At 40.6% G+C, this 26,644-nt stretch overlaps 1 protein-coding gene across 2 annotated transcripts in view; it reads right to left on the bottom strand.

The window, feature by feature from the left end:
- The window catches only part of LOC144784709 (ATP-dependent translocase ABCB1-like), a 916,046-nt gene that overhangs the window by 797,419 nt on the left and 91,983 nt on the right, over positions 1-26,644 (bottom strand). For both annotated transcript variants that reach the window (XM_078663661.1, XM_078663660.1), the window contains exon 3: positions 4,855-4,931. In XM_078663661.1, coding sequence (XP_078519787.1) covers positions 4,855-4,888 — 34 coding nt within the window. In that variant the 5' untranslated portion in view covers positions 4,889-4,931. The remainder of the gene's footprint in view (positions 1-4,854; positions 4,932-26,644) is intronic.

Genomic DNA, 26,644 nt, shown 5'->3' on the forward strand with positions numbered 1-26,644 from the left:
ATTACTGCACTCGCGCTTCTTCCCTCTCTCTGTCTTCTCTCTCCTTTCGTCCTGACACTTCCCTCATTCCACCCCTTTACTTTGCTCCCTCATTCCCTGTTCTTCTTCCGTCTATGTTTATGGCTCTCCCTGCTATTTTCTCCTCTGTCTCCCGGAAGAAGTTGCTACCATTCGATACAATATCGTTGTGTTGTCTTGACGAGCGGTCCAGGCCCTGCTAAAGGGAGGTTGCTTGGGGCACATGTTTTCAGTTGCTCTGCCCTCCCCGTCCGTTTCTCAGACTCTGGCTCAGTTTCTGCTCTGACTCACACCTCTGTCATGCACCCCTCTCCCAAAGCCGTGGCAGCTGCAGCCCTGCTCTGCTGAGGCAGCTGAGACTGCACTCTGAGCTGGAGAGCACAGAGGATGGGAGAGAGCCGCGGAGGGACGGAGAGAGGTCTGGAGCGAGTGACGGGGGGTCGCTTCACGTCCAGCGGGTGAGAATTGCACGCATCCATCGTCCTCCGTTCAGAACTCTGTTCCCACTTCTTAATATCACGCAGAAGGCTGAACTCTAGGCTAACATGGAGCTGTCTTGGGCTCCCTTCCTCCCACGGGTGCACATGGCCAGGCCATGTATTATGGCTGAACTCCTGGAGTGCATCTGTGTGGGCTGCACATATCTCCGACATGTCTTTGGGATGTCTTCAGGATGTTTTTGGGGTGCTCGTGTCAAGAGTATGCCTTCAGGGTGCATGTTCCAGGATATGTCTTCAGGGTACACAAGTCCGGGGTATGCCTTAAGGGTATTTGTTCCAAGGTATGTCTTTAGGTTCTGAGTCTCCGAGGCATGTCTTCATGGTGCATGTTCCAAGACATGTCTTTGGGGTACTTGTGTCCTGGGACTGTCTTCAGGAAGCATGTTCCAAGAAATAACTTTGGGATATGGGTGTCAGTGGCATGTGTCCTGAGTGCATGTTCGAAGACATGTTTCCAGGGTCTGGGTGTCCGGGGTATGTTTTTAGGGAACATGTTCCAAAACATGTCTTTGGGGCGTAAATGTCTGGGGCATGTCTTCAGGGTGCATGCTGTAAGAAAAGTCTTTGGAGTGCACATATCTGGGGCATGTCTTCACGGTGCATGTCCTAAGAAATACTTATTTGGTCTGGGAGTTCAAGACATGTCACCAGCAGGAGTTCTTCTGTATGTCATTTGAGCAGAAGACCAGCGGTAGCAGAAGTGACATCATATACCCCTTTACCACCTTCGTGACATCTCCTGATTGATCCCTTGTGCCACCATTTCTCGCTTCTTATTTGCTGCTGTTGGGCTAAGAAAGAGCAACAAGCATTGGCATAGCGAATAGGTCTCGCCTTTGGGACCTTATAAGTGTTTAACCATGCAACAGTTAATGTTTGTGCACCAAGAATATTGTGCTGCATAACTAAGTACTTATAAGGTCCCAAAAGCGAGACCTATTGGCTATGCCAATGCTTGTTAATATTAGCTCCTAGAATGCTGGAGTTCCTGCATGCTGTTCGTGTCAGCAAGTAGAAAATCAGCCAACACCCCGGTACATGACTAAGCTGTGTGCATCAGTGATTCCGCTCTCATCTTGTGGGCACTGACCCCCCCTCTTCAGGATACAGTGATGTTCAAAACGTCTGGCACAGGCTGTGATATACCTCACAAAAATAGGATACTCCGTGACTAAATGATGCTGTGTCTCAACTAAGTGCATGCCTCTTGCACTTAGCATCATTGGTTTCCTCCGATCTCTGATTGTTTGTACAAAATGGCCGCTCAACATCTGTGCTTCTTGACGCTGCATTTCAAGCTTATGCATGCGTCTCATCTGCTTGACCTGCTCTGCTTTTCAGAGATTGATAGTAGCGTTCCAGGTCTGCACCACGCATAAGTGCCCACACATGATTTAAAAAGCAGGTAAAGTGCTTTTATCGACAAATCGTCTATCCCCCATGCGCAACGACACAAATATCCATGTACAAATACCTTAGGTTTAGTCACCCACAAGTAATATTACATGTATGGGAAACACTTCTTCAATGACCAGTGGGTACGTGTCAGCAGCTCACTCACAACTCATCACCAACAAAACCTGTGCTGCTTCAATGATGGAGACTGAAGGTAAGGACAATTAAGCTGTTTAATAGCTTCTCACAGTAAGCTGCAGGTAGCGGTGCCGTCCAACTCCAACTGCTGTTCCCCACAGCCCTGCATATGGGTCCCTAACATCACAATACCAGGGTTCCATGAGCAGTGCATGGCTAAGTACTAAAACATATGCTACTACATGGTGGATCAGGGGTGATGGAGTGGGCACAGATGTCCATCTCTTAAAACCTACACACCCACTTTTAAACACCTGAAGAAGGGATGAACTCTAGTAAGCACTAGAAACTCAAGAAGACAAGGAAGGATGGATTTTTGTGAAGTAATATGGCGGAAATTTAGAGTTCTGGCCCGAAGTATCTTCCCCACAAAATCCACTGAGCTCAAGACCTCAAAGGGGGAGATCGGAGGGGGGCATTGATAGACTACATACTGAATTAAAGCAACAGTGCCAAATCTGCAAAAACACAGACATTTTTTTATTTAAAAGAAATCCATACCTAGTTCCTTTATATTCACAGACGCCTCTTCCATTTTCTTATAATTGAGGAATGCACAGCCGATTAAATGGTTTTTACTGCAAACAGAAATAATTTGAAATAGTGTTAAAATATTTGAGTGCGTGTATTTATCAGCCATTTCTTTCTCCAGGCATTGACTTATTGTTTCTATATGTTTTCTTTAACTCCACAAATGCAACATAACTTAAAGTATATTATTTATCGTGATCATATTAGAGACAGTTTAGTAGATTAACTCCATTCAATCCTACTACATCAACAACCACTGAAGACAGACAACCCATTTTTTATTAAAAGAACACATAGGTGCAATGTATTCATACACTTCAAAACACACCGTTTTCTGTAAAACCAAGCAGTGTAATAATGTTTGTCTGTAAGAAATGAAGGAGTTATTAATGCACAAATGTGTATTTTCACCTGACAAACAACCAAATGCTCAGAAATGTTTGTGTTTTTTTTTGTTTCGACATTTCCAGAATGCATGATGGCCATAAACATTCTGCCAATCAGTAAATGATCCTAATAAGGTAAGAGGCTGTATTAGAAACTCGAACACTGTGCTACTATTAGTTGTGGTCAATGAATTTTCATCAACAGAATCAGATGCCAATAATCATGGCAGTTGACTGTAAACAAACTATTTGGTCACGTCTATTATCTAACTTTTGTAAAAGTGAATTGAGCACCATGTATACCAATGAGATGGCCTCTTGGAAAGAAGGTGCATGTCCTAAGAAATACTTATTTGGTCTGGGAGTTCAAGACATGTCACCAGCAGGAGTTCTTCTGTATGTCATTTGAGCAGAAGACCAGCGGTAGCAGAAGTGACATCATATACCCCTTTACCACCTTCGTGACATCTCCTGATTGATCCCTTGTGCCACCATTTCTCGCTTCTTATTTGCTGCTGTTGGGCTAAGAAAGAGCAACAAGCATTGGCATAGCGAATAGGTCTCGCCTTTGGGACCTTATAAGTGTTTAACCATGCAACAGTTAATGTTTGTGCACCAAGAATATTGTGCTGCATAACTAAGTACTTATAAGGTCCCAAAAGCGAGACCTATTGGCTATGCCAATGCTTGTTAATATTAGCTCCTAGAATGCTGGAGTTCCTGCATGCTGTTCGTGTCAGCAAGTAGAAAATCAGCCAACACCCCGGTACATGACTAAGCTGTGTGCATCAGTGATTCCGCTCTCATCTTGTGGGCACTGACCCCCCCTCTTCAGGATACAGTGATGTTCAAAACGTCTGGCACAGGCTGTGATATACCTCACAAAAATAGGATACTCCGTGACTAAATGATGCTGTGTCTCAACTAAGTGCATGCCTCTTGCACTTAGCATCATTGGTTTCCTCCGATCTCTGATTGTTTGTACAAAATGGCCGCTCAACATCTGTGCTTCTTGACGCTGCATTTCAAGCTTATGCATGCGTCTCATCTGCTTGACCTGCTCTGCTTTTCAGAGATTGATAGTAGCGTTCCAGGTCTGCACCACGCATAAGTGCCCACACATGATTTAAAAAGCAGGTAAAGTGCTTTTATCGACAAATCGTCTATCCCCCATGCGCAACGACACAAATATCCATGTACAAATACCTTAGGTTTAGTCACCCACAAGTAATATTACATGTATGGGAAACACTTCTTCAATGACCAGTGGGTACGTGTCAGCAGCTCACTCACAACTCATCACCAACAAAACCTGTGCTGCTTCAATGATGGAGACTGAAGGTAAGGACAATTAAGCTGTTTAATAGCTTCTCACAGTAAGCTGCAGGTAGCGGTGCCGTCCAACTCCAACTGCTGTTCCCCACAGCCCTGCATATGGGTCCCTAACATCACAATACCAGGGTTCCATGAGCAGTGCATGGCTAAGTACTAAAACATATGCTACTACATGGTGGATCAGGGGTGATGGAGTGGGCACAGATGTCCATCTCTTAAAACCTACACACCCACTTTTAAACACCTGAAGAAGGGATGAACTCTAGTAAGCACTAGAAACTCAAGAAGACAAGGAAGGATGGATTTTTGTGAAGTAATATGGCGGAAATTTAGAGTTCTGGCCCGAAGTATCTTCCCCACAAAATCCACTGAGCTCAAGACCTCAAAGGGGGAGATCGGAGGGGGGCATTGATAGACTACATACTGAATTAAAGCAACAGTGCCAAATCTGCAAAAACACAGACATTTTTTTATTTAAAAGAAATCCATACCTAGTTCCTTTATATTCACAGACGCCTCTTCCATTTTCTTATAATTGAGGAATGCACAGCCGATTAAATGGTTTTTACTGCAAACAGAAATAATTTGAAATAGTGTTAAAATATTTGAGTGCGTGTATTTATCAGCCATTTCTTTCTCCAGGCATTGACTTATTGTTTCTATATGTTTTCTTTAACTCCACAAATGCAACATAACTTAAAGTATATTATTTATCGTGATCATATTAGAGACAGTTTAGTAGATTAACTCCATTCAATCCTACTACATCAACAACCACTGAAGACAGACAACCCATTTTTTATTAAAAGAACACATAGGTGCAATGTATTCATACACTTCAAAACACACCGTTTTCTGTAAAACCAAGCAGTGTAATAATGTTTGTCTGTAAGAAATGAAGGAGTTATTAATGCACAAATGTGTATTTTCACCTGACAAACAACCAAATGCTCAGAAATGTTTGTGTTTTTTTTTGTTTCGACATTTCCAGAATGCATGATGGCCATAAACATTCTGCCAATCAGTAAATGATCCTAATAAGGTAAGAGGCTGTATTAGAAACTCGAACACTGTGCTACTATTAGTTGTGGTCAATGAATTTTCATCAACAGAATCAGATGCCAATAATCATGGCAGTTGACTGTAAACAAACTATTTGGTCACGTCTATTATCTAACTTTTGTAAAAGTGAATTGAGCACCATGTATACCAATGAGATGGCCTCTTGGAAAGAAGGTGAGTGTAAGGGATTGCTGTTTTCTCTAATTATACACATAAAAGTGTTTGGAAGGTTATATATTAACACTAAGGATATTTTGGACAGTTCTCTTCCTATTTTTTTTTATTCAAGTCTCATTCACAGCTTCCTTTTCTACTGCAGCCAACAGACTGGACAGCGTATTAGGCCACTTCAGCCCTTGGCCCTCTGTACAGTAATCAGTGTCATTTTGGCATTGTACATATCCAGCGATAAAATAGTTCACTTCTGTGTCAGGCTTGGTAGGTTAAGCCATGCTTTCATTTATGGTTTCATGTCTTTTTTTTAAAATTATTTCACATTTAAGACAGTTCCTTTGTTTAAATCTTATTTTTGAAAACACATGCAATTTACCATTAGACATCAGATCATTTAATTGTTAACAATTTTACATTCCTAATATCTACTGTATGTGTTTATAAAAAAAATTGTATACATTGTAGGCTTGCCATGGAACGATCTATTGTCTTTGCCAAACTTGTTTTAAAGAGCTACAGATTTCTTTGTCTGTTAGTAGAATAATGCCTAACTGGTATAGGAGGAGCCTTTTAGGCAGCAGTCTAGTGTATCCAGTTATCTATTTCTGTTTGAATGTCAAAGCAAAATACTTACACTGGTTTTAGACTTTAAAACTCTTGTTACACAAACTTTATTTGGGGAGAATCAGAACAATGTGTTTCAATTATTACTATTGGGTCCGGGCATGGAATCAAACCTTCCTGCTAGATATCACATTTGACATTCTAATTTAAAGCAAAATACCAAACACATAATACCAGGTGTGTCCTAATTATTCAATATATTTAAATAGGGAAATCAGGCAGATATTATAAACAGACAAGTATGTTATTAGTAAGCATAATTTGTCTATGGTACTAATCCTTCTTCTCCTTTTAAAGCTGGTAGTAGAAATTCACAGAGGATACTAACTGCAGTCACCTGAATCCCTGCAAGGTTTTAATTGAAAGCACAGCAATGTGCAGAATAAAGATATTTCTCAGATATGCCACGAATTAATAGTTGCATGTAGGAGAAGTGAAAAGGGAAGACACGAAATCACAGCAAATTAAAATGAATTATATCACTAATGCAACAATTTAAAAAATGCCATTGGTCTAGATTTGTAAAATGCATTTAATGCATTAGTTGTAAATCACAATGGATTACTTTGGTAACAACGCTCCTCTAAATGCGCCCTTCTGAATACCATATGGACATGATTGACAAAGCTGTCCCATCACAAAGAGGTTAACTTTGGTACTTAAGTTAGCATTTGATATAGGTGAAACCAGCATTTTCAATTAGTCATATGTTAGCAATACCATGAGAATTCTTTATTATGTTAAATTTATAATGTCAATTTATTTGCAGTAATCTACTTCGTATTTTGGTGGAAAGCAAAGCCTGGTACAGCTACTCTGATTATGGGTATCATCAAGCCACTCTCAAATAATCTCTGCACATTTTATCCTAATAAATAATCTGAACTTCAGATTTAGCTGTACTGAGCGAGACGTTTACAATTCTAGCACTGAACAAAACTTACAATTTCACATTACATTCAGTTGTTAGACATACTGGGAATAACATAGTTAGGTATGATATTAAGATCTTAGTGCATTTTAAAAAACAGCTTAGTATGAAAAAACTTTTAAAAAAACAAAGATTAAAAGGGGGGTTATAGGCTGGTGTTGAAATAAGATACAAGGTAATGTTAAAAAACAAAACGTTGACATTCACTACTTATTCTTTATAAAGTTAATTATAACTTGTGTCTCCACTATGCACTGTTTCTGACCTCCTATATTACATTATACGAAATGGTAAATCACAAAATTGATGACGTGTCTGATGACATCCCAAATAGCATAATTTATGACATCACTCATAAATCTATAGTCATCTACAGCATCGAGTTACTGTGAGAACATCAATGATGCAGCATAAATCCTTGAGGAATGAGTTGTTGAACATGTTCAACGCTATATGGTAAATAGTTTGTAAATCACTAAAGTTTGGGGTGCAATTAGTGCCCTGGTAAAAACTGGCCACATTTGATGTGTGTTGCAGAATAGTGTTGAAAAGTATATTATTCCTGAACACCAAAGATTTTTGCAAAACTTGCGAACGCCCAAAGCTTCAGTTGAGACTAGATTATTGACCAGGGCATATCTTGACCCATGTCTGTATTAAACAGTTGTAATACAGTAGTATAGACACATTGGATATAATGGGGATGTTTATAAAGGTGCGAATGTTTACTTTCAGAAGTTTGTGAAACATTTTGATGCATTTCCGATCACTGAATAATGTATAAATAGGGGTGACCACGTAGAGATGGTTTATCTCACATAACATAACATGTGACTCTAGTTCTATAGGCAATTGTGCCCACCTCAAGAATGTGTTTAGTGCATTTTACCAAACTGCAGCTGAATGACCGAAGGGCCTGGAAAAATATGGCTTTTCAGTGGCAAATGCATCACATGCAAATGTAATTAAAAATGCTGTCTGGAATACGCCAAATCACAAAAAAGAAGCTTTCTGAAAAAGTTGTAACATTGTGTCAAATTTGGGAAATTCTGTTTATCATTTTTTTCTGTGTTGCAGAGCAAAGTTTCCTATGGAAATTGACATGGGGAATCAACTTTTTGGTACTCCTTGCCTCTTTCTTCTGACTCTCACTGGAGGGATCAGCATGAAACTTTCAATGATGGAGCAGAGTTTGAAATTGTATTCGAACAGTGTCATGAAAGAGTAACCATTGAACCAAGAACCAGAGATCTCCTCACTCCAAATGAAGAGCAAACAGGCCCTGCTTGGTTGCTTTTAAAAAATATGGACAGTTCTCCTAGGGTCATGGACTTAATGATCCAGGACACTGAGTTTTTTTCAATGATACTGGGGCAATGCTGCAGCCCAACAACATTAAAATAGAATGTTTGGTAGTGCCACTACTTCTTCTAGGGGCACCACTAGCTATATAATATGTTAGATGAAAATGCCCTGGGGTATTATGGGGTGTTTCTTGCTAGTGAAATATAAATTAGCAGCTCTTGCCAGTCATTTAATACTACTTTCCACTTTTCATTCAATTTGTGGAGGGTCGTGACCTCGGACCCCATCCCCATTAGCAAATTGTTTTTCTTTTAAGGGAAGGGAGCATGCTAACACTGGCCTGGAGACTCTATCCACCAGGGTAGGCATACGTTTAAAGGACACGGAGCATGCTCCCTCCCCTCCTTGAGCCATATAAGGCCCCAAGGGCCCTTTCCCCCTTTGCGGAAATACTTCTAATAAAAAACGGGGCAGGGTGGCGTGAAATAAGTGTTTAGCTCACCTGTTTAATATTACTTGCATGGGACCCATGTATTAAGAACCCCAAAGTTAAAAGTTAAAATAATTGATTCTTCTAAACAAATTCTGTACAGTAGTTTTAAAAACATGAACAAATTATCACCGAGACAAAAACAGCAAACTATACGGCTAGACACACATTTGCATGCATATTGATTACAATAAAAATGTTGAGGAAAGGAAACAGATTATTGGGTTATATTTCCAACACAACAGAAACAGACACAAACTCGTACACTTCAAATATTAAAAACACAATATCCTTAATACTACTAAGGTAACATTTTCTGCATTAACAATATAACAAAGCCCAGTCAGATTGGTCAGTATACATAAATAGCACTAATAATCTAATCTCAATATTTTATAACTAAATGAGACCAAATGATTAAACTACATCAGAAGAAGAAAACAATATCTCTTACCAAGGCATCAAATCACATAGTATATCACTAACCCAAGAGATTGTCACCCTCAGAGGTAACAAAACTGAAACAAGAGTCAGTAGGTAAAGTACTGTTTACATGCAACATACTTGAATCAAATTCCCATGTCACCACAGTTAGAAAAGGCAACAGTGCCAATTCAAGTCATAAATGTTTTACTGGTATCAATTATAAAACTTTGGACAGACACGGGTGGCACCTATGTGTTGGCCAATGTGTCTATAGAGAGCTGGGTTCTGGTAAAAGGATCAATGTTGCACAAATGGGACTACTGGAATAATATAGCAGACTCAATCTTTGATAGATCAGGTACACTAGATGCAGGCAACAGTAGAAACAGGGGATACCTAAAAGATTTACTTAAAGACAGTCAAGTACTTGCCATATGGAAATGATAGCATCCAGGAGATAGAAATATTACTTTGACAAATTGCATGCACAGTGCATAGACATACATTTTGGAATATCAGCAAATGCTTTACAGTGGGTTACAAAAATTCAATTCATGAGAAGGGATAACTGACCACTATCCTTTTGGGCATCACACTGTGTAAACTGCTCTTCAAACACCCAATGGCATATGACCATCTTTAACTTAAAAATTCCCAAAGAGAAAAGGCATTCACAGGCAATGCTTTTTGAGGTTTTTTTAACATAATGAGTATGAGTAACATCTAATGAAACACTGAGTGGCAGAGAAGGCATACATTAGTGGTCAAATGAAGACAGAATTATCAATATACAGACTAAAAACTAAAATGGCACAATAACAATTAGCAAAAAATATTAGAGACCTCAGAATTAAATATAGCTAATCCCCTCCCTCCATTCTTTTAGAAGACTTATAATGAGGAAAATTCTATCTTGATACCTTATTTACATAAAGCAGAATTTGTTCTGCATAGATTAAGAAGAAAGAAACCTTGAAGTAAAGTTGGGCAGACAGTAGTTGTTCATCTATAAAAATGGGAAGCTCCCAGCAATCTCAGTGATTCCAGACGACTAGGGAAATCTAATATCGCATCCAGTAGAAATAGAGGATCTCACAAACTTCTTTGAACTTATGTGTTTATGAACATTACAAACACACAAAATTAAATCCACTTTCATAGCAGATATAAGAAATTCAATAACCGTAGGAAAATATAAGATTGATTGGAGTGTGCCATTGATCATTAACATATTTTCATTTTCAAATATACTGAGCTTTTGAAGCAGTCCTCCAAAGGAGATGATTTTTATTTACCATGTCATTAGTGAATTAGCAGACAAAGAGTAAAAGGTATGCCAGCAGCTCTACTTTCCCAGGACTGCAAGTGTAATTTGATGAATCTTTCTCAATTGCATGTTCAGGCATGTCCATAGCCACACACAATCCCAAATTAATAAATGCTTTTGATAGGTAGGACAAGCAAACATGATACATTGGAATCTAGGAAATCCGTAAATTTCTCTCTCTGCCTTCGTCTTCACTTTACAATTAATATTATGCTGTGGTAAATGTTTACCTTTTGGAGATTGCAGGAATATCTGTGTTTTTCCACAGTTTTCACTTGTTAAGGCACAACAGGGATGGCATGGTGTATTCCGGCCTAATTTAGAGGTTGACGGATAGAGTACATGGAGTGAGGGTGGCAGAGGACTTTACATTTCCTACCCTGCCTTCACTTCACCTGCCAAATATCTAACTTTAATACTTTTTGGTATTCACAAATGTGAACCTAGATCAAAAGTCCAATTGTACTACTTTGCAGTATTTACAAAGGTTAAATTAGACCAAACATCTATATCACTAGTAGTAGCTTACCTTTGTGAATATCGAAAAGTAGCAAAGATTGACTTTTGGTCTAATTTTAACTTTGTGAAAACCGAAAATTTGCACAAAAGTGTAAGTTTACGTTTGTGAATTGGGCGCAGAGTGGTTCCTTATTTTACAAGCGAGCCACACACCCATGGAAATAAGGACACTCCTCCACATGATCGCTCCAGTGCAAAATGTGTGAAATGTTCACCAGTGCAATCTATATATCAGAAAGGGCTACACAAGCATCTGATTCACCTAGTTACAGGCAAGTTTGAACCTGTGCCACACAAAATTAGCCAGTTTTGAAACTGAATTGGTAGCAACTGAGTGATACACCGTGTTATTTTGCATTGCTGAGTGAAATTTCTATTTTGAAGTCACTACAGAAATTTTGGACATGCATGCAAAATTCCGCATTTAAAGCAAAAATTGTTAACATTTATTAATGAAATATGGTGTCACACAATCCATTTATAAACGCCCAGATCTAAATTTGTTGGTATAGGTGAATTGTGATGTCCCTAATCATGTGTAATAAATAAATAACATAGCCACTAAACATATTACATTTGAGTTTTGACGCCCCAATGCCTGCTAACTGAGCTGGTAGCCGAGGATAAAGGCAGGTCACAGAGCATAATGAAAGCTGCATTTTTAAAAACAAAAAGGAAACATGGCTTTTTCTCCTCCTGCTTTGTTTTTCTAGCTGAAAATTGACAAGCAGAAAGAAGATACTATAACAACATATTTATGTTTTTTCAGGCTTTAAATAAATATAACAAAGCTATGTTCATACACATTCTGAGCTACATTTTTTTAATCTGACTTGAATTAAACTGAAACTAATTTGTTTTGGCAAGAAATATCTAATTGCTTTTAGCGTGTTTAATTTTGCACTAGAGATTCTAATGATGTCTTCTTCTTATCTTATTTAAAATCGTCCTATCTCATACATTTGAAAGAGCACCACACTAATGACTCAAGCTGATAGTGGAAACTCGACCTTCCACCTTGTTGCACTATATGGGCACAGAACTCCTTGGCAACTTTCAATATTCTTAAATGGTACTGTGGGGTTCTTTATCCCATTTATCAACAGCCATACGCCTAACTAAGGGGCCCATTATGATTGCGGATAATCCGCATCCTCCGGGCCGACGGAAGCCACCGCTGGGCCAGAGGATGCGGATTATCCGCTGCGGACTGAAGAAATACCCCCCGTCAGATTAGGATGGCGGGGGGATATTTTTTCAGTCCGCAGCTTTTCCGCCACGGTCGCCTTCCGACCGCGGCGGAAAAGCTCTAACATGTCTTTCGGTGTCTATCAGACACCGCTAGGCATATTAGGATGTCTGCGGTACTATGCCTTTCCACGGCGGCATTTCCGCCGTGGAAAGGCATACGGTCTTTTGTTTAGGGGCCCGTTGCGGGCCCCCAGGGGTGAAGGGGGATAGGGGTTGCACATGGGGGGTACCTATGGTACCCCCCTGCCTTTGCATGCATGAAGCGGCAGGCCCCATTCGGCGCCTGCCGCTTCGTGCATGCAAAGGTAAACATGCATTTTTTAACCTTGCAGCGCGTGCTGCTTGAAGCAGCATCCGCCGCAATGTTAAAGGTAGGGGATGTGACCACCAGGGTGGCGGTCACATCCTAATTGCCATGGAGGGATCGCCACTGCCCATGCGGACGGTCCCTCTTCCTCGTGGGTGGCGGACGGACCCAAGTCCGTCCGCCATCATAATAGGGCCCTAAGCACCTGATTAAGAGTGTGGGGGTGTTCTGACTGCCGCACTCATGGTGGCGGCCACTGTATGCTGGATCACGACTTTCTCAGTCATATTGGCGGTGGACCGCCGCCTGCATAAGGGAAACTTTATTCCCTTGCGCTAGTGCAGAAGAGGGCCAAAAGAATATGCAGAGTGAGACTGCCTCCACCCCATGTCTTTTCATGGCGGTGAGCCTGCCATGAAATGGATGGTGATAGGGAAACAAAGGGGCCCCCAGACACCCACCTCCATGGGGATACATTTTGGAGGGTACAACGTGTGCTTGTACCCCATGCACAGCATAGCCCTAACAATTCATGCCATTCTAGAACATTGTCGCCGTTTCTATTGCGGTGACTTCTTTCTGGGACAGCTGTGAGAACAGCAAAAGACCATCTGCCTGTACAAGTTCAACTCATAATCAGGCAGGCGGTCTTTGCGCATCTTTGGCCAAGTTGCACCAGTGGAGAGCCAGTGCAACTGCATTAAAGTTGCAATCTGGTCCTAAGGTTTTTTTAATGAACCCTCTTCTTGAAACTAGTTAAATCGCTCAGCCTATATATAAAGAATATCAATATAATTTGAGAGAGTTGTGTTTCTTTATGGTAAAGCTGAAGATCCCCAATTCTCATAAGTGGGCCAGTTTCACTACAACGATCATGTACATTTGAGAGGAATAGTTGTTCCACTGTAAAGTATTTGCAGTTTGCCTAAATATAGACCCAATTCACAAACAGGACCTACTGTCATGGCAGCTGGGCTAAAAAAATGCAACTTTCGCAAAGAGTAGTGTAGCCCATCACTCAATGAATTCTATACTCGACACATGTGAATTAGGGTATATATATATATCCTAGAATTCCTAAAATGTCCTAATTAACTTAATTTTGAAGTATTTTTGAGGGATATGAATGACAATCTGTAAAACAGTGGTACAGTAAACACAATGAAAATATTTGTCTTCAGGGTACGTTAATCCTGCCCTTGCGCACTATTTGCACCATACTCAAACTGCATACTGCCAGAGACATATGAGAGCCTGGTGCATCTCATTGTGAATGGGGGAGTCACAAGGTTCTATACCAGCCCCACATCAAATCCTGGCCCTTACACATATATTGCTCCTATCCTTTGTGCATTGGCACAGTTGTTATTTGAATACATGTAAAACCCATAGAACAGTTGCATTTTCAATAAGTGTTGTTATAATGTGCAAAATATGTCCCTCATGTAGGGGGATTTGGCATAGGGCAGCGCAGCATGCTTGCTGTGCTGCCTTACGCCAAAGTGAAAGGGTAGGAATGCAACGTATTTCTGCAATACGGTGCATTCCTGCCTTTTCCCCCAGCAATGGCGCTGTCCCGTCAGTGTATCGCCAATGCAGGCAATGGTGCAAGGGTGACTGTTGTCAGCAGGATTGGTTCTGTACAGAAAGGGGAACTTTCCTGCACAGAAACCGTCCTATGGTGTTTTCCTCTTCCTATGTGTGCTGCAGAATGCAGTACACAGTGAAAGAGGAAAAACAAGAAGAATTAAAGTCACTTCTCCTCATTGCTCCTCACCTCTGAAGGAGTACGTTTTGGCGATTCCCAGGTTTAAATGCTCTTGTGAATTTGCGGAGGTGTCATAATCCATGGGTGTTGCGTGGGAAACCCCCTCAGAACACCTATGGAGCACCTCACAAGTGCACAGTATGTCAATGCAGTGGTTTGCGCTGCCATTTCTTACTCCATTACACCTATGAGGCCATTCAAAGCCATGCATAGTGGCTTTCCGTGGCTCAAATATAATTTTATGATTTGCGCCACCGGAGCATCAGAAAAAGTGACACTCCGGTGACGCAAGGAGCTCAAAATTTGCTCCTATGTTTTTATGTAATCCACAAATTTAGGGGCATATTTATCAGCCCCTTCGTTTCATTCCTGCACCAAGCAACATGGTGCAAGAGCAACACAAATGCAAAATGAGATTTATGAAGTCACACAAGGACACCTTGCATGGCCCTGCGTGGCTTCATACATTTCTGGTAATGTAATGCAGCGCAAAGCACTGTGTTGCATTACTCTGCACCAGGATTGCATTTTCATGGGTGTTGCGGGGGTGTTCCCATACACCATCCATGGACTTTGACGCTTTCCCATATTTACAATAAGTTTTAAACCTGGGTATACGCCAAAAACATATGAGTTCCGAGGAGAGACGTAACAAATAGAAAACAGTAAACGGGCCAGATTAATAAGGTAGTCTTTTTTTAATTTCCTATATATTTACAATTACTCAAATTAAAACTGTATGTAGGTTTTCTAATATTCCAGATAGGTGTTTCATTTCGTAACTAAGAACTATGCAAAAACACAACTGTGGCAAATCTGACTGAGGTGAAAGTAAGGGCACCATCATCGTGTGAGCTCTACCTCCCACACTGCTTAAGCATAAGGAACCAGGAAGCAAGCAGATTTTACTAAGGGAAACCTGGGTTCACATTACCCAGCGAGTTCTAAACAGCTAGGAAAACCATAGAGGAAATACTAGAAGTGGTGAGTGTGGCAAATCTCAAAACAACTGTACAGTTAATCAAAAATACAACAAACATTGAAATGAAAACTGTATGCATTTAAAAAGCAAAAATGTCAGAAAAATGACAAAAGGACATATGTAATGTTAGGCGGGAACACAAACATTTAACGCTATACTATGGAAACCAGAAATATTTGGCGCAAGCTGTTAGGCCAATAGGTCTAGCTTGCACCTCAAATTCCAAACCGGTCCCACTATTTGCCGAAGACACAAATTGAAAAACAGATTTACTACATTTGGGCAGACTTTCATTGAACAAAGCTACATACATGCAATTGATCAGATTCAAAGCTTTTATACAATACAGTGCAGGAACGGCTATTCTTTTCCAAACAAAATGGAAACTGTTTTGATAAAAGTAAACAAGCTTAGGAGCGTTGTTCTCAATAGATCCCGTTTAACCTCTGGTTCTTTTTTGTGGCAAGTAGATCCATAAACCTGTTTCAAAGCTTTAAAAATCTGCTTCCCATCTAATAAAAGGAAATTAAAAAAAGACAAGACAGGATGAATTTGCATGAGTACAGGTTTTTATGAAGTGTGAAAGGCGTGAAGTGTTATTGCTAAAAGTTAATTGCTGGCATTGATACTCAGAAACTGATTCAGGTTTATCGCCTTCCAGTAAGCAATCCCAGGGCGGGGAAAATGTTTCTTTTGTTCCACCATAATTATTTTTAACAAATTTAAGTTGAGTTATTCCAACGTGCTTGACAGCATATTTTAAACATTACGTTCTCAGGACACTTTATGAGTGGAATCAGGGAACCACCCAAATATGGTGGGAATGACCTAGTTCTCCTCAAGTTGGCTGGTAATTCAGATGTGTTCAGCAAAAATAGAATGGATGGAAAAACACTACCTTGCTTTAAGCCTGAGTTTGTGATATTGACTTGGTTACTTTATTTGCAAATCCTATCATAACTTTCACGCAGTTATCCGTATGTATTCAGTAGATTAATCATATTTAACAAATAAACCGGTACCCCCAGGCTCTCCCTTTTTATCTTAAGATGGAGTCGTCAACACGATCGACTCTCTGAAAATGACAAAATTATTTGTTGCACTTTAGTTAGGTTCAAGTACTTTGGGCTGACAATGAGCCGGATTGTTACTTGTGCCTTTTTAACAGAGATGGCTAATAAAACTGTTACACGAGGAGGCAGAAATGTTTTGCTCTTTAAGCAATATTAAAAATGTCAAACAAATATTTGGCCCATACTGTTACAGCATATCCTAAAATGTCTACTTATGTGGATATCCTCCGAGCTCTGGGTGTGGGGGGATTGATAAATTTTTTTGTAATCTCTGTCTCTTCTTCTGAAATTATTATCTGACTTGTCAGAGGATCATATTTTGACTTCTGAGGATGAGTATTCCAATGATTTGCTATTGGAAGCTGAGGACTACAGCCTCAGAAATGTGGCCATTTTGAGCCACAAAATATAACACAGAAATAGAGAAATAGGATCATACAAATACTCGATATGTTTATTAATTTTCAAAAACAAAATTACAAAATTGAACATTTAATTTCACTGGTAAAGTTGTAGCTTTTAAAAATGTATTTTTATTTCTAAAACATGAAGAGACATGATTGACTAGCTCTAAATATATGCTCCATTTTTTTGTCAACTACCTCTAAGTACTTAAGTTGAGGCCATGAAATGGCCAAAGTCCATCCTATTTGCTGTACTCGCGCTGCTCCCACAAACCAACCTAAGGATTCCAGATGATGAACTTTTAGCATCCGATTCAGACTTTCACATTCACATACTGTTTTAACATTTTAGTTTTACATATTTATTTTTTATGTATATCAATACACTTTACTAACCTCCCAATATTATTTAATTTTGCAAACAGTTGCAGACCACCTGAGCAGGCCCTGAGTACCCCAATGGTCCACAGATCACAGGATAAGAACTAGTGACATTGAAAGATGAAAAATAATCAATCTAAACAGCCTCAGCCATAGATAGTGATTTCTTAGAGGTTGTTAAGCCCAATATTTTAGCAAATGACACCCAGAATTGCCACAAATTGCCTTTTGATTAATATGTACAATTATTGCACCACTAGTGAGCTTTTAAACTCCCCCTTCCGTGCAGGTATGATCTTCGAAAATTGTTCCTAATATACAGGGGTGTAGCTTGATTAGTAAAATTGGGTGGGGGAGGGAGCATGAGATTTCCCGACCATCACGTAGGCATTAAATGTTAAAATACATTACATGACAAGAAGGGTGCATGGGAGGGGTGTACGAGGCAGTGGAAAGGGAGAGGAATACTGATGAATAGAGGTACTAAATAAGAGAAACACAATATTTTGTAAAAGAACATTTTTTGGGCCTTTCAAAACACAGATGATAGAGAGTGTGTGCGCTTTTTTGTCTGCGTTTATGCAAACATTCCAGGTGATATCCAACAGGCACCTCACTATATCTGACTGAAACCCCCTGTACCCAACTATTAATCGAAAATACATTTCTTGGGGGGTGTGATACCGCAAACACCCCCACCCCCGCAGCTATGCCCCTGTTCACCTGAAGCAAAGATTCTTTTTATGTATTAATTAAGGACTATGCTCGAGATTTGTACAAATGGGAAACTGATTCAATTCTTTGTTCAAAAGAAAGTTGGATCAAGGCTGAAACCATAATACCTTTAAAATGACCACACTCTGTAAGTCATGTACTACTTTTCTAACCTATTGTTGAATTTCAATGTTATACTCCTTTTTACTTTTTTTTTTCTTAGAATAGTTATTAAAAATTTCAGCTAAGTGGAGTAGTAATGTTAAGATTACTCTTACTTGTTTACCGTTCTCAGAACTGAGAGGGCTAAATATATTTTAAGAGCTATATAGGAAATAAATATGAACTCTATTGTGGTGAACTCAACAGTGTGACCAAAACAAATCAATATAACAGAGCCACATGATGACATCATTGCAGGGATAGAAAATACATCATTTTCTGTAAAAACTGTTATCATTCCATAACTTGGTCTCCTTTAAACAGACTATATGGTCATCTACAAAACATACAAACCCAGCCATGTTCCAAGATAAAATTGAACAGGTGTTGTGAGTGCTTCAAAGGTACAGTTTCTATCTTTTAATTTTTAAAGAGGCAGTCACCCAAGACTAATTTTGTGTGCTAGGTGAATCATCGTAACAAAAAGAATGTTCTCCTGGAAGATGGTCAAAAGGTGTTTACTCCCAACTTTTTCGCACAGGGCTTCTTGCGGTGCTGCCCTGTGTCAATAGGAAATGGCAGGAATGAGACACGTTACTGAAATATGCCACATTTTAGTCCTTTCTGCCTTCACCGGGGACAAAGCTTTTTCCCAGGGCCAACACTCGCACCCTTGCACCATGATGCAGGGGTAATGGTATTGAGATGTATACAGCGCGCAACTACTAAGAGAGGGACCAGTGCTAAACAGACATAACAGCACCTGCAGCGATAATCTATGCAGATTTTTGAAAGAGCCAAGGGCCTGATTATGATTCTGGTGGTCCGAGGATCGCCAGACTCGCAGGGGGCACGCAGTGGCTGTCAAGCCACAGCTGCACCAGCGGTCTGACCACTGTATTACAACTTTGGTGTTTCGACAGCAGTTGCACTGCCCATGACGGCCAGGGGCTCACAACATGCTTGTGGTGCTGCTGCAGCACCATCATGCATATTACAACTTTCAGGACCACCAGCAGTGTCATGGAGGGGAAATTGAGGCCCAGATTTAGTAGTCTTTGATGCAAGGCAACACTGAACCAAAGTTCCTGCACATCTCTGAGTCAAAAAGCAAAAAATGTGCCTTATCTACTAAGATAGTATATTTTTTCTCTACCCCTTGCAATGTCATACTTTTGGCAGCCATGCGCCAGAGCACACACTCCTGCGCCATATTGTAATTGTGTGTGCATCTCTGAAGCGTAGGTTTTGTACTGAAAGGGGGGTTCAATTTCAGTGCAAAACTATGCTCTACAGTTTTTCCGGCTTTGAATGTGTTCTGTACAATGCAGCACACATGCAAAGTTTGAAAAACGAAGAAAAATTAAAACGTTTCTCCCCGTTACGTCAGCCATGAGGACATGTGTGATTTTTAGTACAAGTTTCTGTCTATTAATATTTTTCTATAATATTGCATGCATCAGTAGACCTAATAATAGATATTAGTGGGCAGACAGAGAAAATAAAAGGAACAAGGAACATCACTAAAGTAAGCAGTATACATTGAGCATCAACATAGGTTAAAAAGCATCGGCAAACCAAAATGAGCATCAGTAACACCCTTTTCCAGTCCCTCAATTAAATTATTTCAGTACAGTGTATGTAGCACACAGGGCAATTCACAAGAAACAGTCTGCTGTTCCTTTGATCAAATATAAATATATCAAACAAAGTACCATTTATTAGCCTCCTTTAATCTCATGCTTAGAGGCTCACCACTTAACAAGACAGAAAAGGAAGCAAACCATTTTCTGTACAAGCTGTAAGACTCTGGGACAATCTCTCTAAATGTATCAGATCCTATGTGGAAGAGCTTTCATCCTCCAAAGTCCGCAAAATTTTTTGTAACCCTCAGATTGTTATTCTATAACTCCTATAACAAGACGTATTTCAGGAAAAATCTCCCTTTTTTAATGGCCACAAGTGTAAGGAAAACCACCGGTCCAAATATCTTCAATAATGTAGTACTGGGAAATTAAGGAAAAAAAAACATCTTCATAGAGAATCCTTCACAGTCAATCACATACTGTAAACGGTCTGCGATAAACAACCTGGTAAGTATAAGATCGGTCATGGTTGCATCTCTGTACTCCATAATCAGGTCAAACGTTTCTTGGATCTAAGCCTCTATCCCAAGCCCTACAATAAGTATTAAAACTTAGACTTCTGCTTTAAAAACAATTTAATATTTGATTATCACTCATACACAGCTTGAAAACAAAGATGCACAGAACACTCTTCCCTCACTTTCAACTATTTTCTGGTAAGCACCAGCCGAAAGTCTGTTGTTAGAATGGGTTGCATGAGAATGGAACAAAAATGATTGGACCAAAACGCAAACAGAATGTTGCAGTAGGCAAACCAGTCCTAGAGAAGTACTACTTAAGCTACAAAATACTCTTTACAAGTATACTGGAGGAGAACTCTGCCTCTCCTATCTTTCCTTTGCACTGGTCTCCGCTATTGTGGCCAACATTTCTGCACATGTAGGTTTGTGGTTCAGTAGTAAACGTGGCAGAAGGGCAAGGGAAAGTGGCTGAAAAATGGGGAATACTTACTAAAAATTCAAGTGTGTCAGGGAAATTTAAGGAGGATCTAGGGTTGGACATGGGAATACAAATACAAACCAACAAATATGTAAAACCATTACTAGTCACAAACTAAAATTCTAAAACAGCAGTGCTGATCTTCAGGAAGAACACCTCCACCTGGGACAACAGCTGGTGGCCCTCCTAGCTTAGACCCAGACCAACAGTCCATGCCCACAGCCTCAGCATCATCCTTGGCAGTAAACCCGCCATGAGGAGTTAAATCAATGTAGTTGCCTCCTCCTGCTGCCACACCCTCTGCATGCACTGAAAAATATTCTGATGGATTGCCTTCAACACCAGAAAAACTGTCACCCAGGCCCTCATCACCATCTGGCTTGACTACAGAAATGCTCTCTACTCCAGTATCACCACTGAACTCCTCAAGAGACTCCAGATCATACAGAACACAGCAGCCAGGCTCATCCTCAACCTCCCCAAACAAACCAACATCACCCCTCGCCTCCAGATCCTCCACTATCGCCCCATCCAAAAGAGATGCCAGTTCAAGTACCTGACACATGCCTACAGAGCCCTACATGACCAATGAACATCATACATCAATCACCATGTGCACTTCCACCAATAAGCCAAATATCTACACTCTCTGGCCCTCGTGCACACACCCCACATCCATCGCAGCCACAGTGGAGGGCGTTATTTCTCCTTACCTTGCCGCCAAGGCCTGGAACCGCCTACCACTCCACCTACAAACATTTTCTTCCCTAGTGGACTTCAGAGGGGTCTTAGGACCTGGTATCCAGCACAAAGTCAGTGCCTGGATACCCTCAGTAGTGAAGAGCAGCACTTTATACATAACTGATTGATTGAAATTTACTAAAGCCCTAAAGGTGTCAAAACAGGTCTGAAAGTACTGCAGACCAGTCTTAGAGTAAACCAAGCACCACGCATGGCCAACCACTGATATTGCAACTCCCTCCCATAGAAAGCAATAGAAGCAGGGAAATAAAATATAGGAAATAATATTAGACATATCGACATATCATAGTATTTTGAGGGTGTGTGGCTAGGCATGCATGAAGAGGCTGCATGATTCCATGATTGTAGTGGCTGTGCACAGTAATCGCTGCTGGAGTCAAGTGTAAGAAGTTCTGTTTCACACAGTGTAGTGCCTGAGGTATCAGGAGCCCCCACAAGTACAGGCAGCCAGCGTGCTAGCAGGGGAACTGGAGTGACGGCACCTTAACACGATGGTGCCACCCACAGAGATCGCTTCATCCAGTAAGGAGGTATGACAAGTGGCGCACTGAGATACCTCAATGTACATACTGGGTGTGGCAGTGTTGCACCCTGCCTGACTGAGTGTGGAGAGAGGATTGAGAGACGCCTGAGTCCACAGAGTAGCAAACAGGTGGGTAGAGATACCTACTGGAGATCGTATATGCAGACGCTGTTGGTGGATCAATAGCTAGTGGCCGGGGATGGGGCCATAGGGCACTGGCTGCAGAGTAGGGCACTTTAGGATCAATAAATGTGAGAGCTGCAGTCAATACTGAACACTGGGTAACACCATAACTTTGGTGGCACTCCAATGCAGAGGCGGGGACCAGGAGATTTGAGAGTACTTCACAGATTGCAACATGCCTGGGAAATGCATAACCCCCACCAAATTTAGCATAAGGAAAATAAATAGCTCCAACTACTAAGCCGGCACCCGCATATTGCATCCACCGTCTGTGCTGGCAGTGATGTCCTGCCCCCCCCGTGTATACCCATTTCCTCTATGTTTGAATCTAGTTGAAACTGACGCCATTATGAAGTGATCACAAAAAACTGGCAGAAAAAGTGTGAGTGAATGAATTTTAGTTGGATTGAATACACTTAATTGTTGATGGCCTTAACAAAAATGTTAATGACTTCAGTGGCAAATTGTGATTGTTAAAAAGCAGGGCTGACGGTGCTGAAGTTTGCAGTAGGGGGAATAATGTGCACATCATTGGACCACTAGACGGCAAATAAGGAACAGATATGGTGTCATGTACCTGCATAGGCACTGGTCACAAGCACTTCCATTTTACATGTTCAAATTTAAAGTTGACATCTTTTAAACAGTGACCTTTGTAATGCATTTTCTTTGCACATCAGCATTCTCAGAAAATAGTTGCTTAAATGTACATTTCTTCGTAGGCACATTATTGTCTCATAGAACACACTGTACAAGGCCCCTCATACTCTGCGCAAACAGTGCTATGGATTGTTATCTGTTAGGTGACTGTACAGTCCTGGGTGAGTATAATAAATAAAATGCGACTGGACCAGACGTCAGGCACTGAATGCATGGGTTTAGTTTAATATATAAACTGCATGAGCCCTTGCTTAGGTGGGGAAGCATTTCAGCAGGGTTGTCGTGGCCACTCTAGCCTGAATTCGAGCCCAGCTGGATTGCATCCCTATCCTGAGTAGAACTACAGCCTGCTTTACATCAACCCTTTTTGGTATATACACATATATTACCTACTGGCGGTCGCCAGTAGGTATATATAGTTAGTATTTTTTCTCTATGGGATTTTTGAAAATTCTATGTCTAATAACTTTGGCGTTTGTGGACGGAATTGGCTGAAATTTTCAGGAAAATGGAACATTTTGTTTCTGAGCAGCCCCTGAAAATTTGGGGGGGTTTCGTCAAGGGGGGGCCGAGAAAAAAGGGGGGTCCCAAAACGTGTTTTTAACATTGAGTTTCCCATAGGGCGGTTGGCCTCACTTTTAGCCCGAACGGCTGAATGGATTTGCACGAAACTTGGCAAAATTGTAGGGACTGGTAGCCCGATGTGCCTTTGCTAGGTCTCAATATATGTGCTTCAGTGGATTTTGAGAAATTAACGTTCAAAAAAAGATATATATCTGTAACAGCGGACCGGGCAGCGCTCCGGTTCGCGGACTTTTCGCGGTACGGAGCTTTGTGAAGCGAAGCTGATTGGTTCTCCGGCATCTGTGAACATTCCAAACAGTCCGTAGCGGCCGCCATCTTGTCTCTCGGTAGGATCGAGAGACAAGAGGAGGCCAAAGCGAAGGGGCAAATGACCATAAGGGGGCATAGTAGATCCTCGCTGACCCCCTAGGTTTGATGTGGAGGTTTTAAAAGGGCCCCGCTGGGCAAAAACAAATAATTATAATAATAATAATCGAACGGCTGAATGGATTTGCACGAAACTTGGCAAAATATTAGGGACTGGTAGCCCGATGTGCCTTTGCTAGGTCTCAATATATGTGCTCCAGTGGATTTTGAGAAATTAAGGTTAAAAAAAAGATATATATCTGTAACAGCGCTCCGCTTCGCGTACTTTTCGCGTTACGGAGCTTTGCGAAGCTGATTGGTTCTCCGGCGTCTGTAAACATTCCAAACAGTACGTAGCGGCCGCCATCTTTTCTCTCGGTAGGATCGAGAGACAAGAGGAGGCCAAAGCGAAGGGGCAAATGACCATAAGGGGGCATAGTAGATCCTTCCTGACCTCTTAGGTTTGATGTACCATTTTGCCAAGTTTGGTGTAATTCCGTTCAGCCATTCAGGCTGTAGACGTATGTAAATGTCCTATGGAAAATTGCATGGGGAAAACACATTTGAAAGTGTTGAAATTTAGAACCAATTAAAATGTTACTTTGGTTTTGTATTTGTGTGTGATGAAAGTTAATTGGTTATGTATATATCTCAAATGAGAGGAAACCACAGCCATTTTGTGATACTACTGTCTGAGGTACATTTGTGAGGAATTTTTGGTGGTGAATTTCTGGTGTTTGAGTTACACAGTACTAACACTTCTCCTACTTTTAAAAAGGTGAGTTGTTAATTTGTAAGGGGAACTATGTTGTACACTTGAAGATAATTTGAAAAATGTTTTCTGTTATTTATTTGCAGTCCTTCTGTTATACTAAATACTTGATAAAGTTAGTTTTATATTATGTATTACTAAAAACGATAAATGAAAGTGATTATTTTTTTCTGCAATTTACAGCAAGCAATTTCAAAATAAAATGGCTCACAATGAAGAGACCGTGGCAATTTCTTTTGAATTGTCCACTACATTGATTGAAATTGACAGCACCAATAATGAAATATTGTCACAAGGAGGAGATGACTTGAATGATTCCACTACATTGATTGAAATTGACAGCACCAATAATGAAATATTGTCACAAGGAGGAGATGACTTGAATGATTTTTTGGATCAATCTGTTGATGGCGAATTTATCGAATGTTTGGAGACCATAGAGTTACAAGAATCATCATTGCAGACTTTTAATGAGGAGATTCCAGATGAGATGATTGAAGAGGAAATTACTGATGAGGACATGTTACTAGTTCTTTCAAATTTAGAAAATTCAGAAGAATAAATTTATATTTAGAAATCAAAAATTGTTTGAGACATTATTCATTTTTATTTTTAATTTATGAGGTTGTAGCGAAGTGATTGTAGTATAAAATGAGACTTATAGTATAGAGTGCAACATTTTTATGTTACATGGTAAGTTTACTCATATTTACTTCCCTTCTCCCACTATATTATCTCCAATGTGTATTTGACATCTCTTCTTCATCTCCGGCCTCCTTTCTCTCACTGTGTGTCTCTGATGCATCTTATCGCTGCTATTTTGTGTAATTACAGAAGAGAGTAAAATAAAATAGTTCGGAACGTGAAAAGGGGGCAAAGTAGAGTACCCCTCACCCCCTAGGCCTTCTCAGGCGGTCCCAAAAGGATCAGTTTCTGCTTTCCTGAGAGATTATGGTATGAGTTCCATATACCACAATAATTTGCATTACAACATGCAAGATATATATCTCCTATTACCAACTTTTGGAGATATTCGCGCTAAGCGCGAATATCTCCTAAAACTAACACCTGCCCTGAGCAGTTCTTAGCCATGTTATCCAATGGGAGGTGGATAACATGGCTAAGAGCATTAGCTCGGTAATGCATGAATATCGCTGAGTTTTCAGCGATATTAATGCATTGCGGTCGTTTTTTATCGCATTTGCGATAAACCTTGATAATAGCAAGGTTTATCTTCGATAATTTCTGACGATGCTTAGCGGTAAAAAATTCGTTGGTAAGCATCGTTAGCGATAAATATCGCTTAACTTTGGTAATATGCACCAACGTCTGTTAACGTTCGATTCGAAGGAAATGAGGAAGTGTTGAAAAACATTGTTTGCGCCATCTTGCCTTTTTTGAAATGCCACACTTTTGTCGTGCACGGCAGCCATTTTAGATGCCTTGACCAGACCCACTCTCTGCACGCTGTCGATTCGTAGCATGGCTCCCCACCCTCGCAAGCATCTTCCCCAGGCACTGGTCACCCCCGCTCTCTGTGTTATGCATGGGCAATAAACCTCTCCCCATCTGCGCTGCTCTTCCCTGAGAATCACACTCTGTGCCCGCCCGACACCTCCCTTTCGCCCTATTCACTACCGCACCCTCTGACACTCCTCTTCCTCTGTGTCCGATTGTCCAGGCTATCAGCTAGCCCTGCAGATGTAGTTTATGGCCCCAGCTGTAAAGAATCACCCCTCTTCAAAGGAGTTATAGTAGATCAAGGCCCACACCCGATGAGATCCGTCACACCACACGTGTTCCTACTATCTGAAAACCATCCTGTATTGTGATTGGGGAGGGGACCGAGCCTGAAGCGGAAGATTCCAGGGATGACTCTTTGTACATCAAAGTTTTTACATTTATGTGTCACATTAAAAATATATAGCACTCCAACAAAGTAGTAGGATTATAAAACTTTAATAAC

This window comes from Lissotriton helveticus, chromosome 10 (assembly GCF_964261635.1).
Source record: "Lissotriton helveticus chromosome 10, aLisHel1.1, whole genome shotgun sequence".
Taxonomy (NCBI): domain Eukaryota; kingdom Metazoa; phylum Chordata; class Amphibia; order Caudata; family Salamandridae; genus Lissotriton; species Lissotriton helveticus.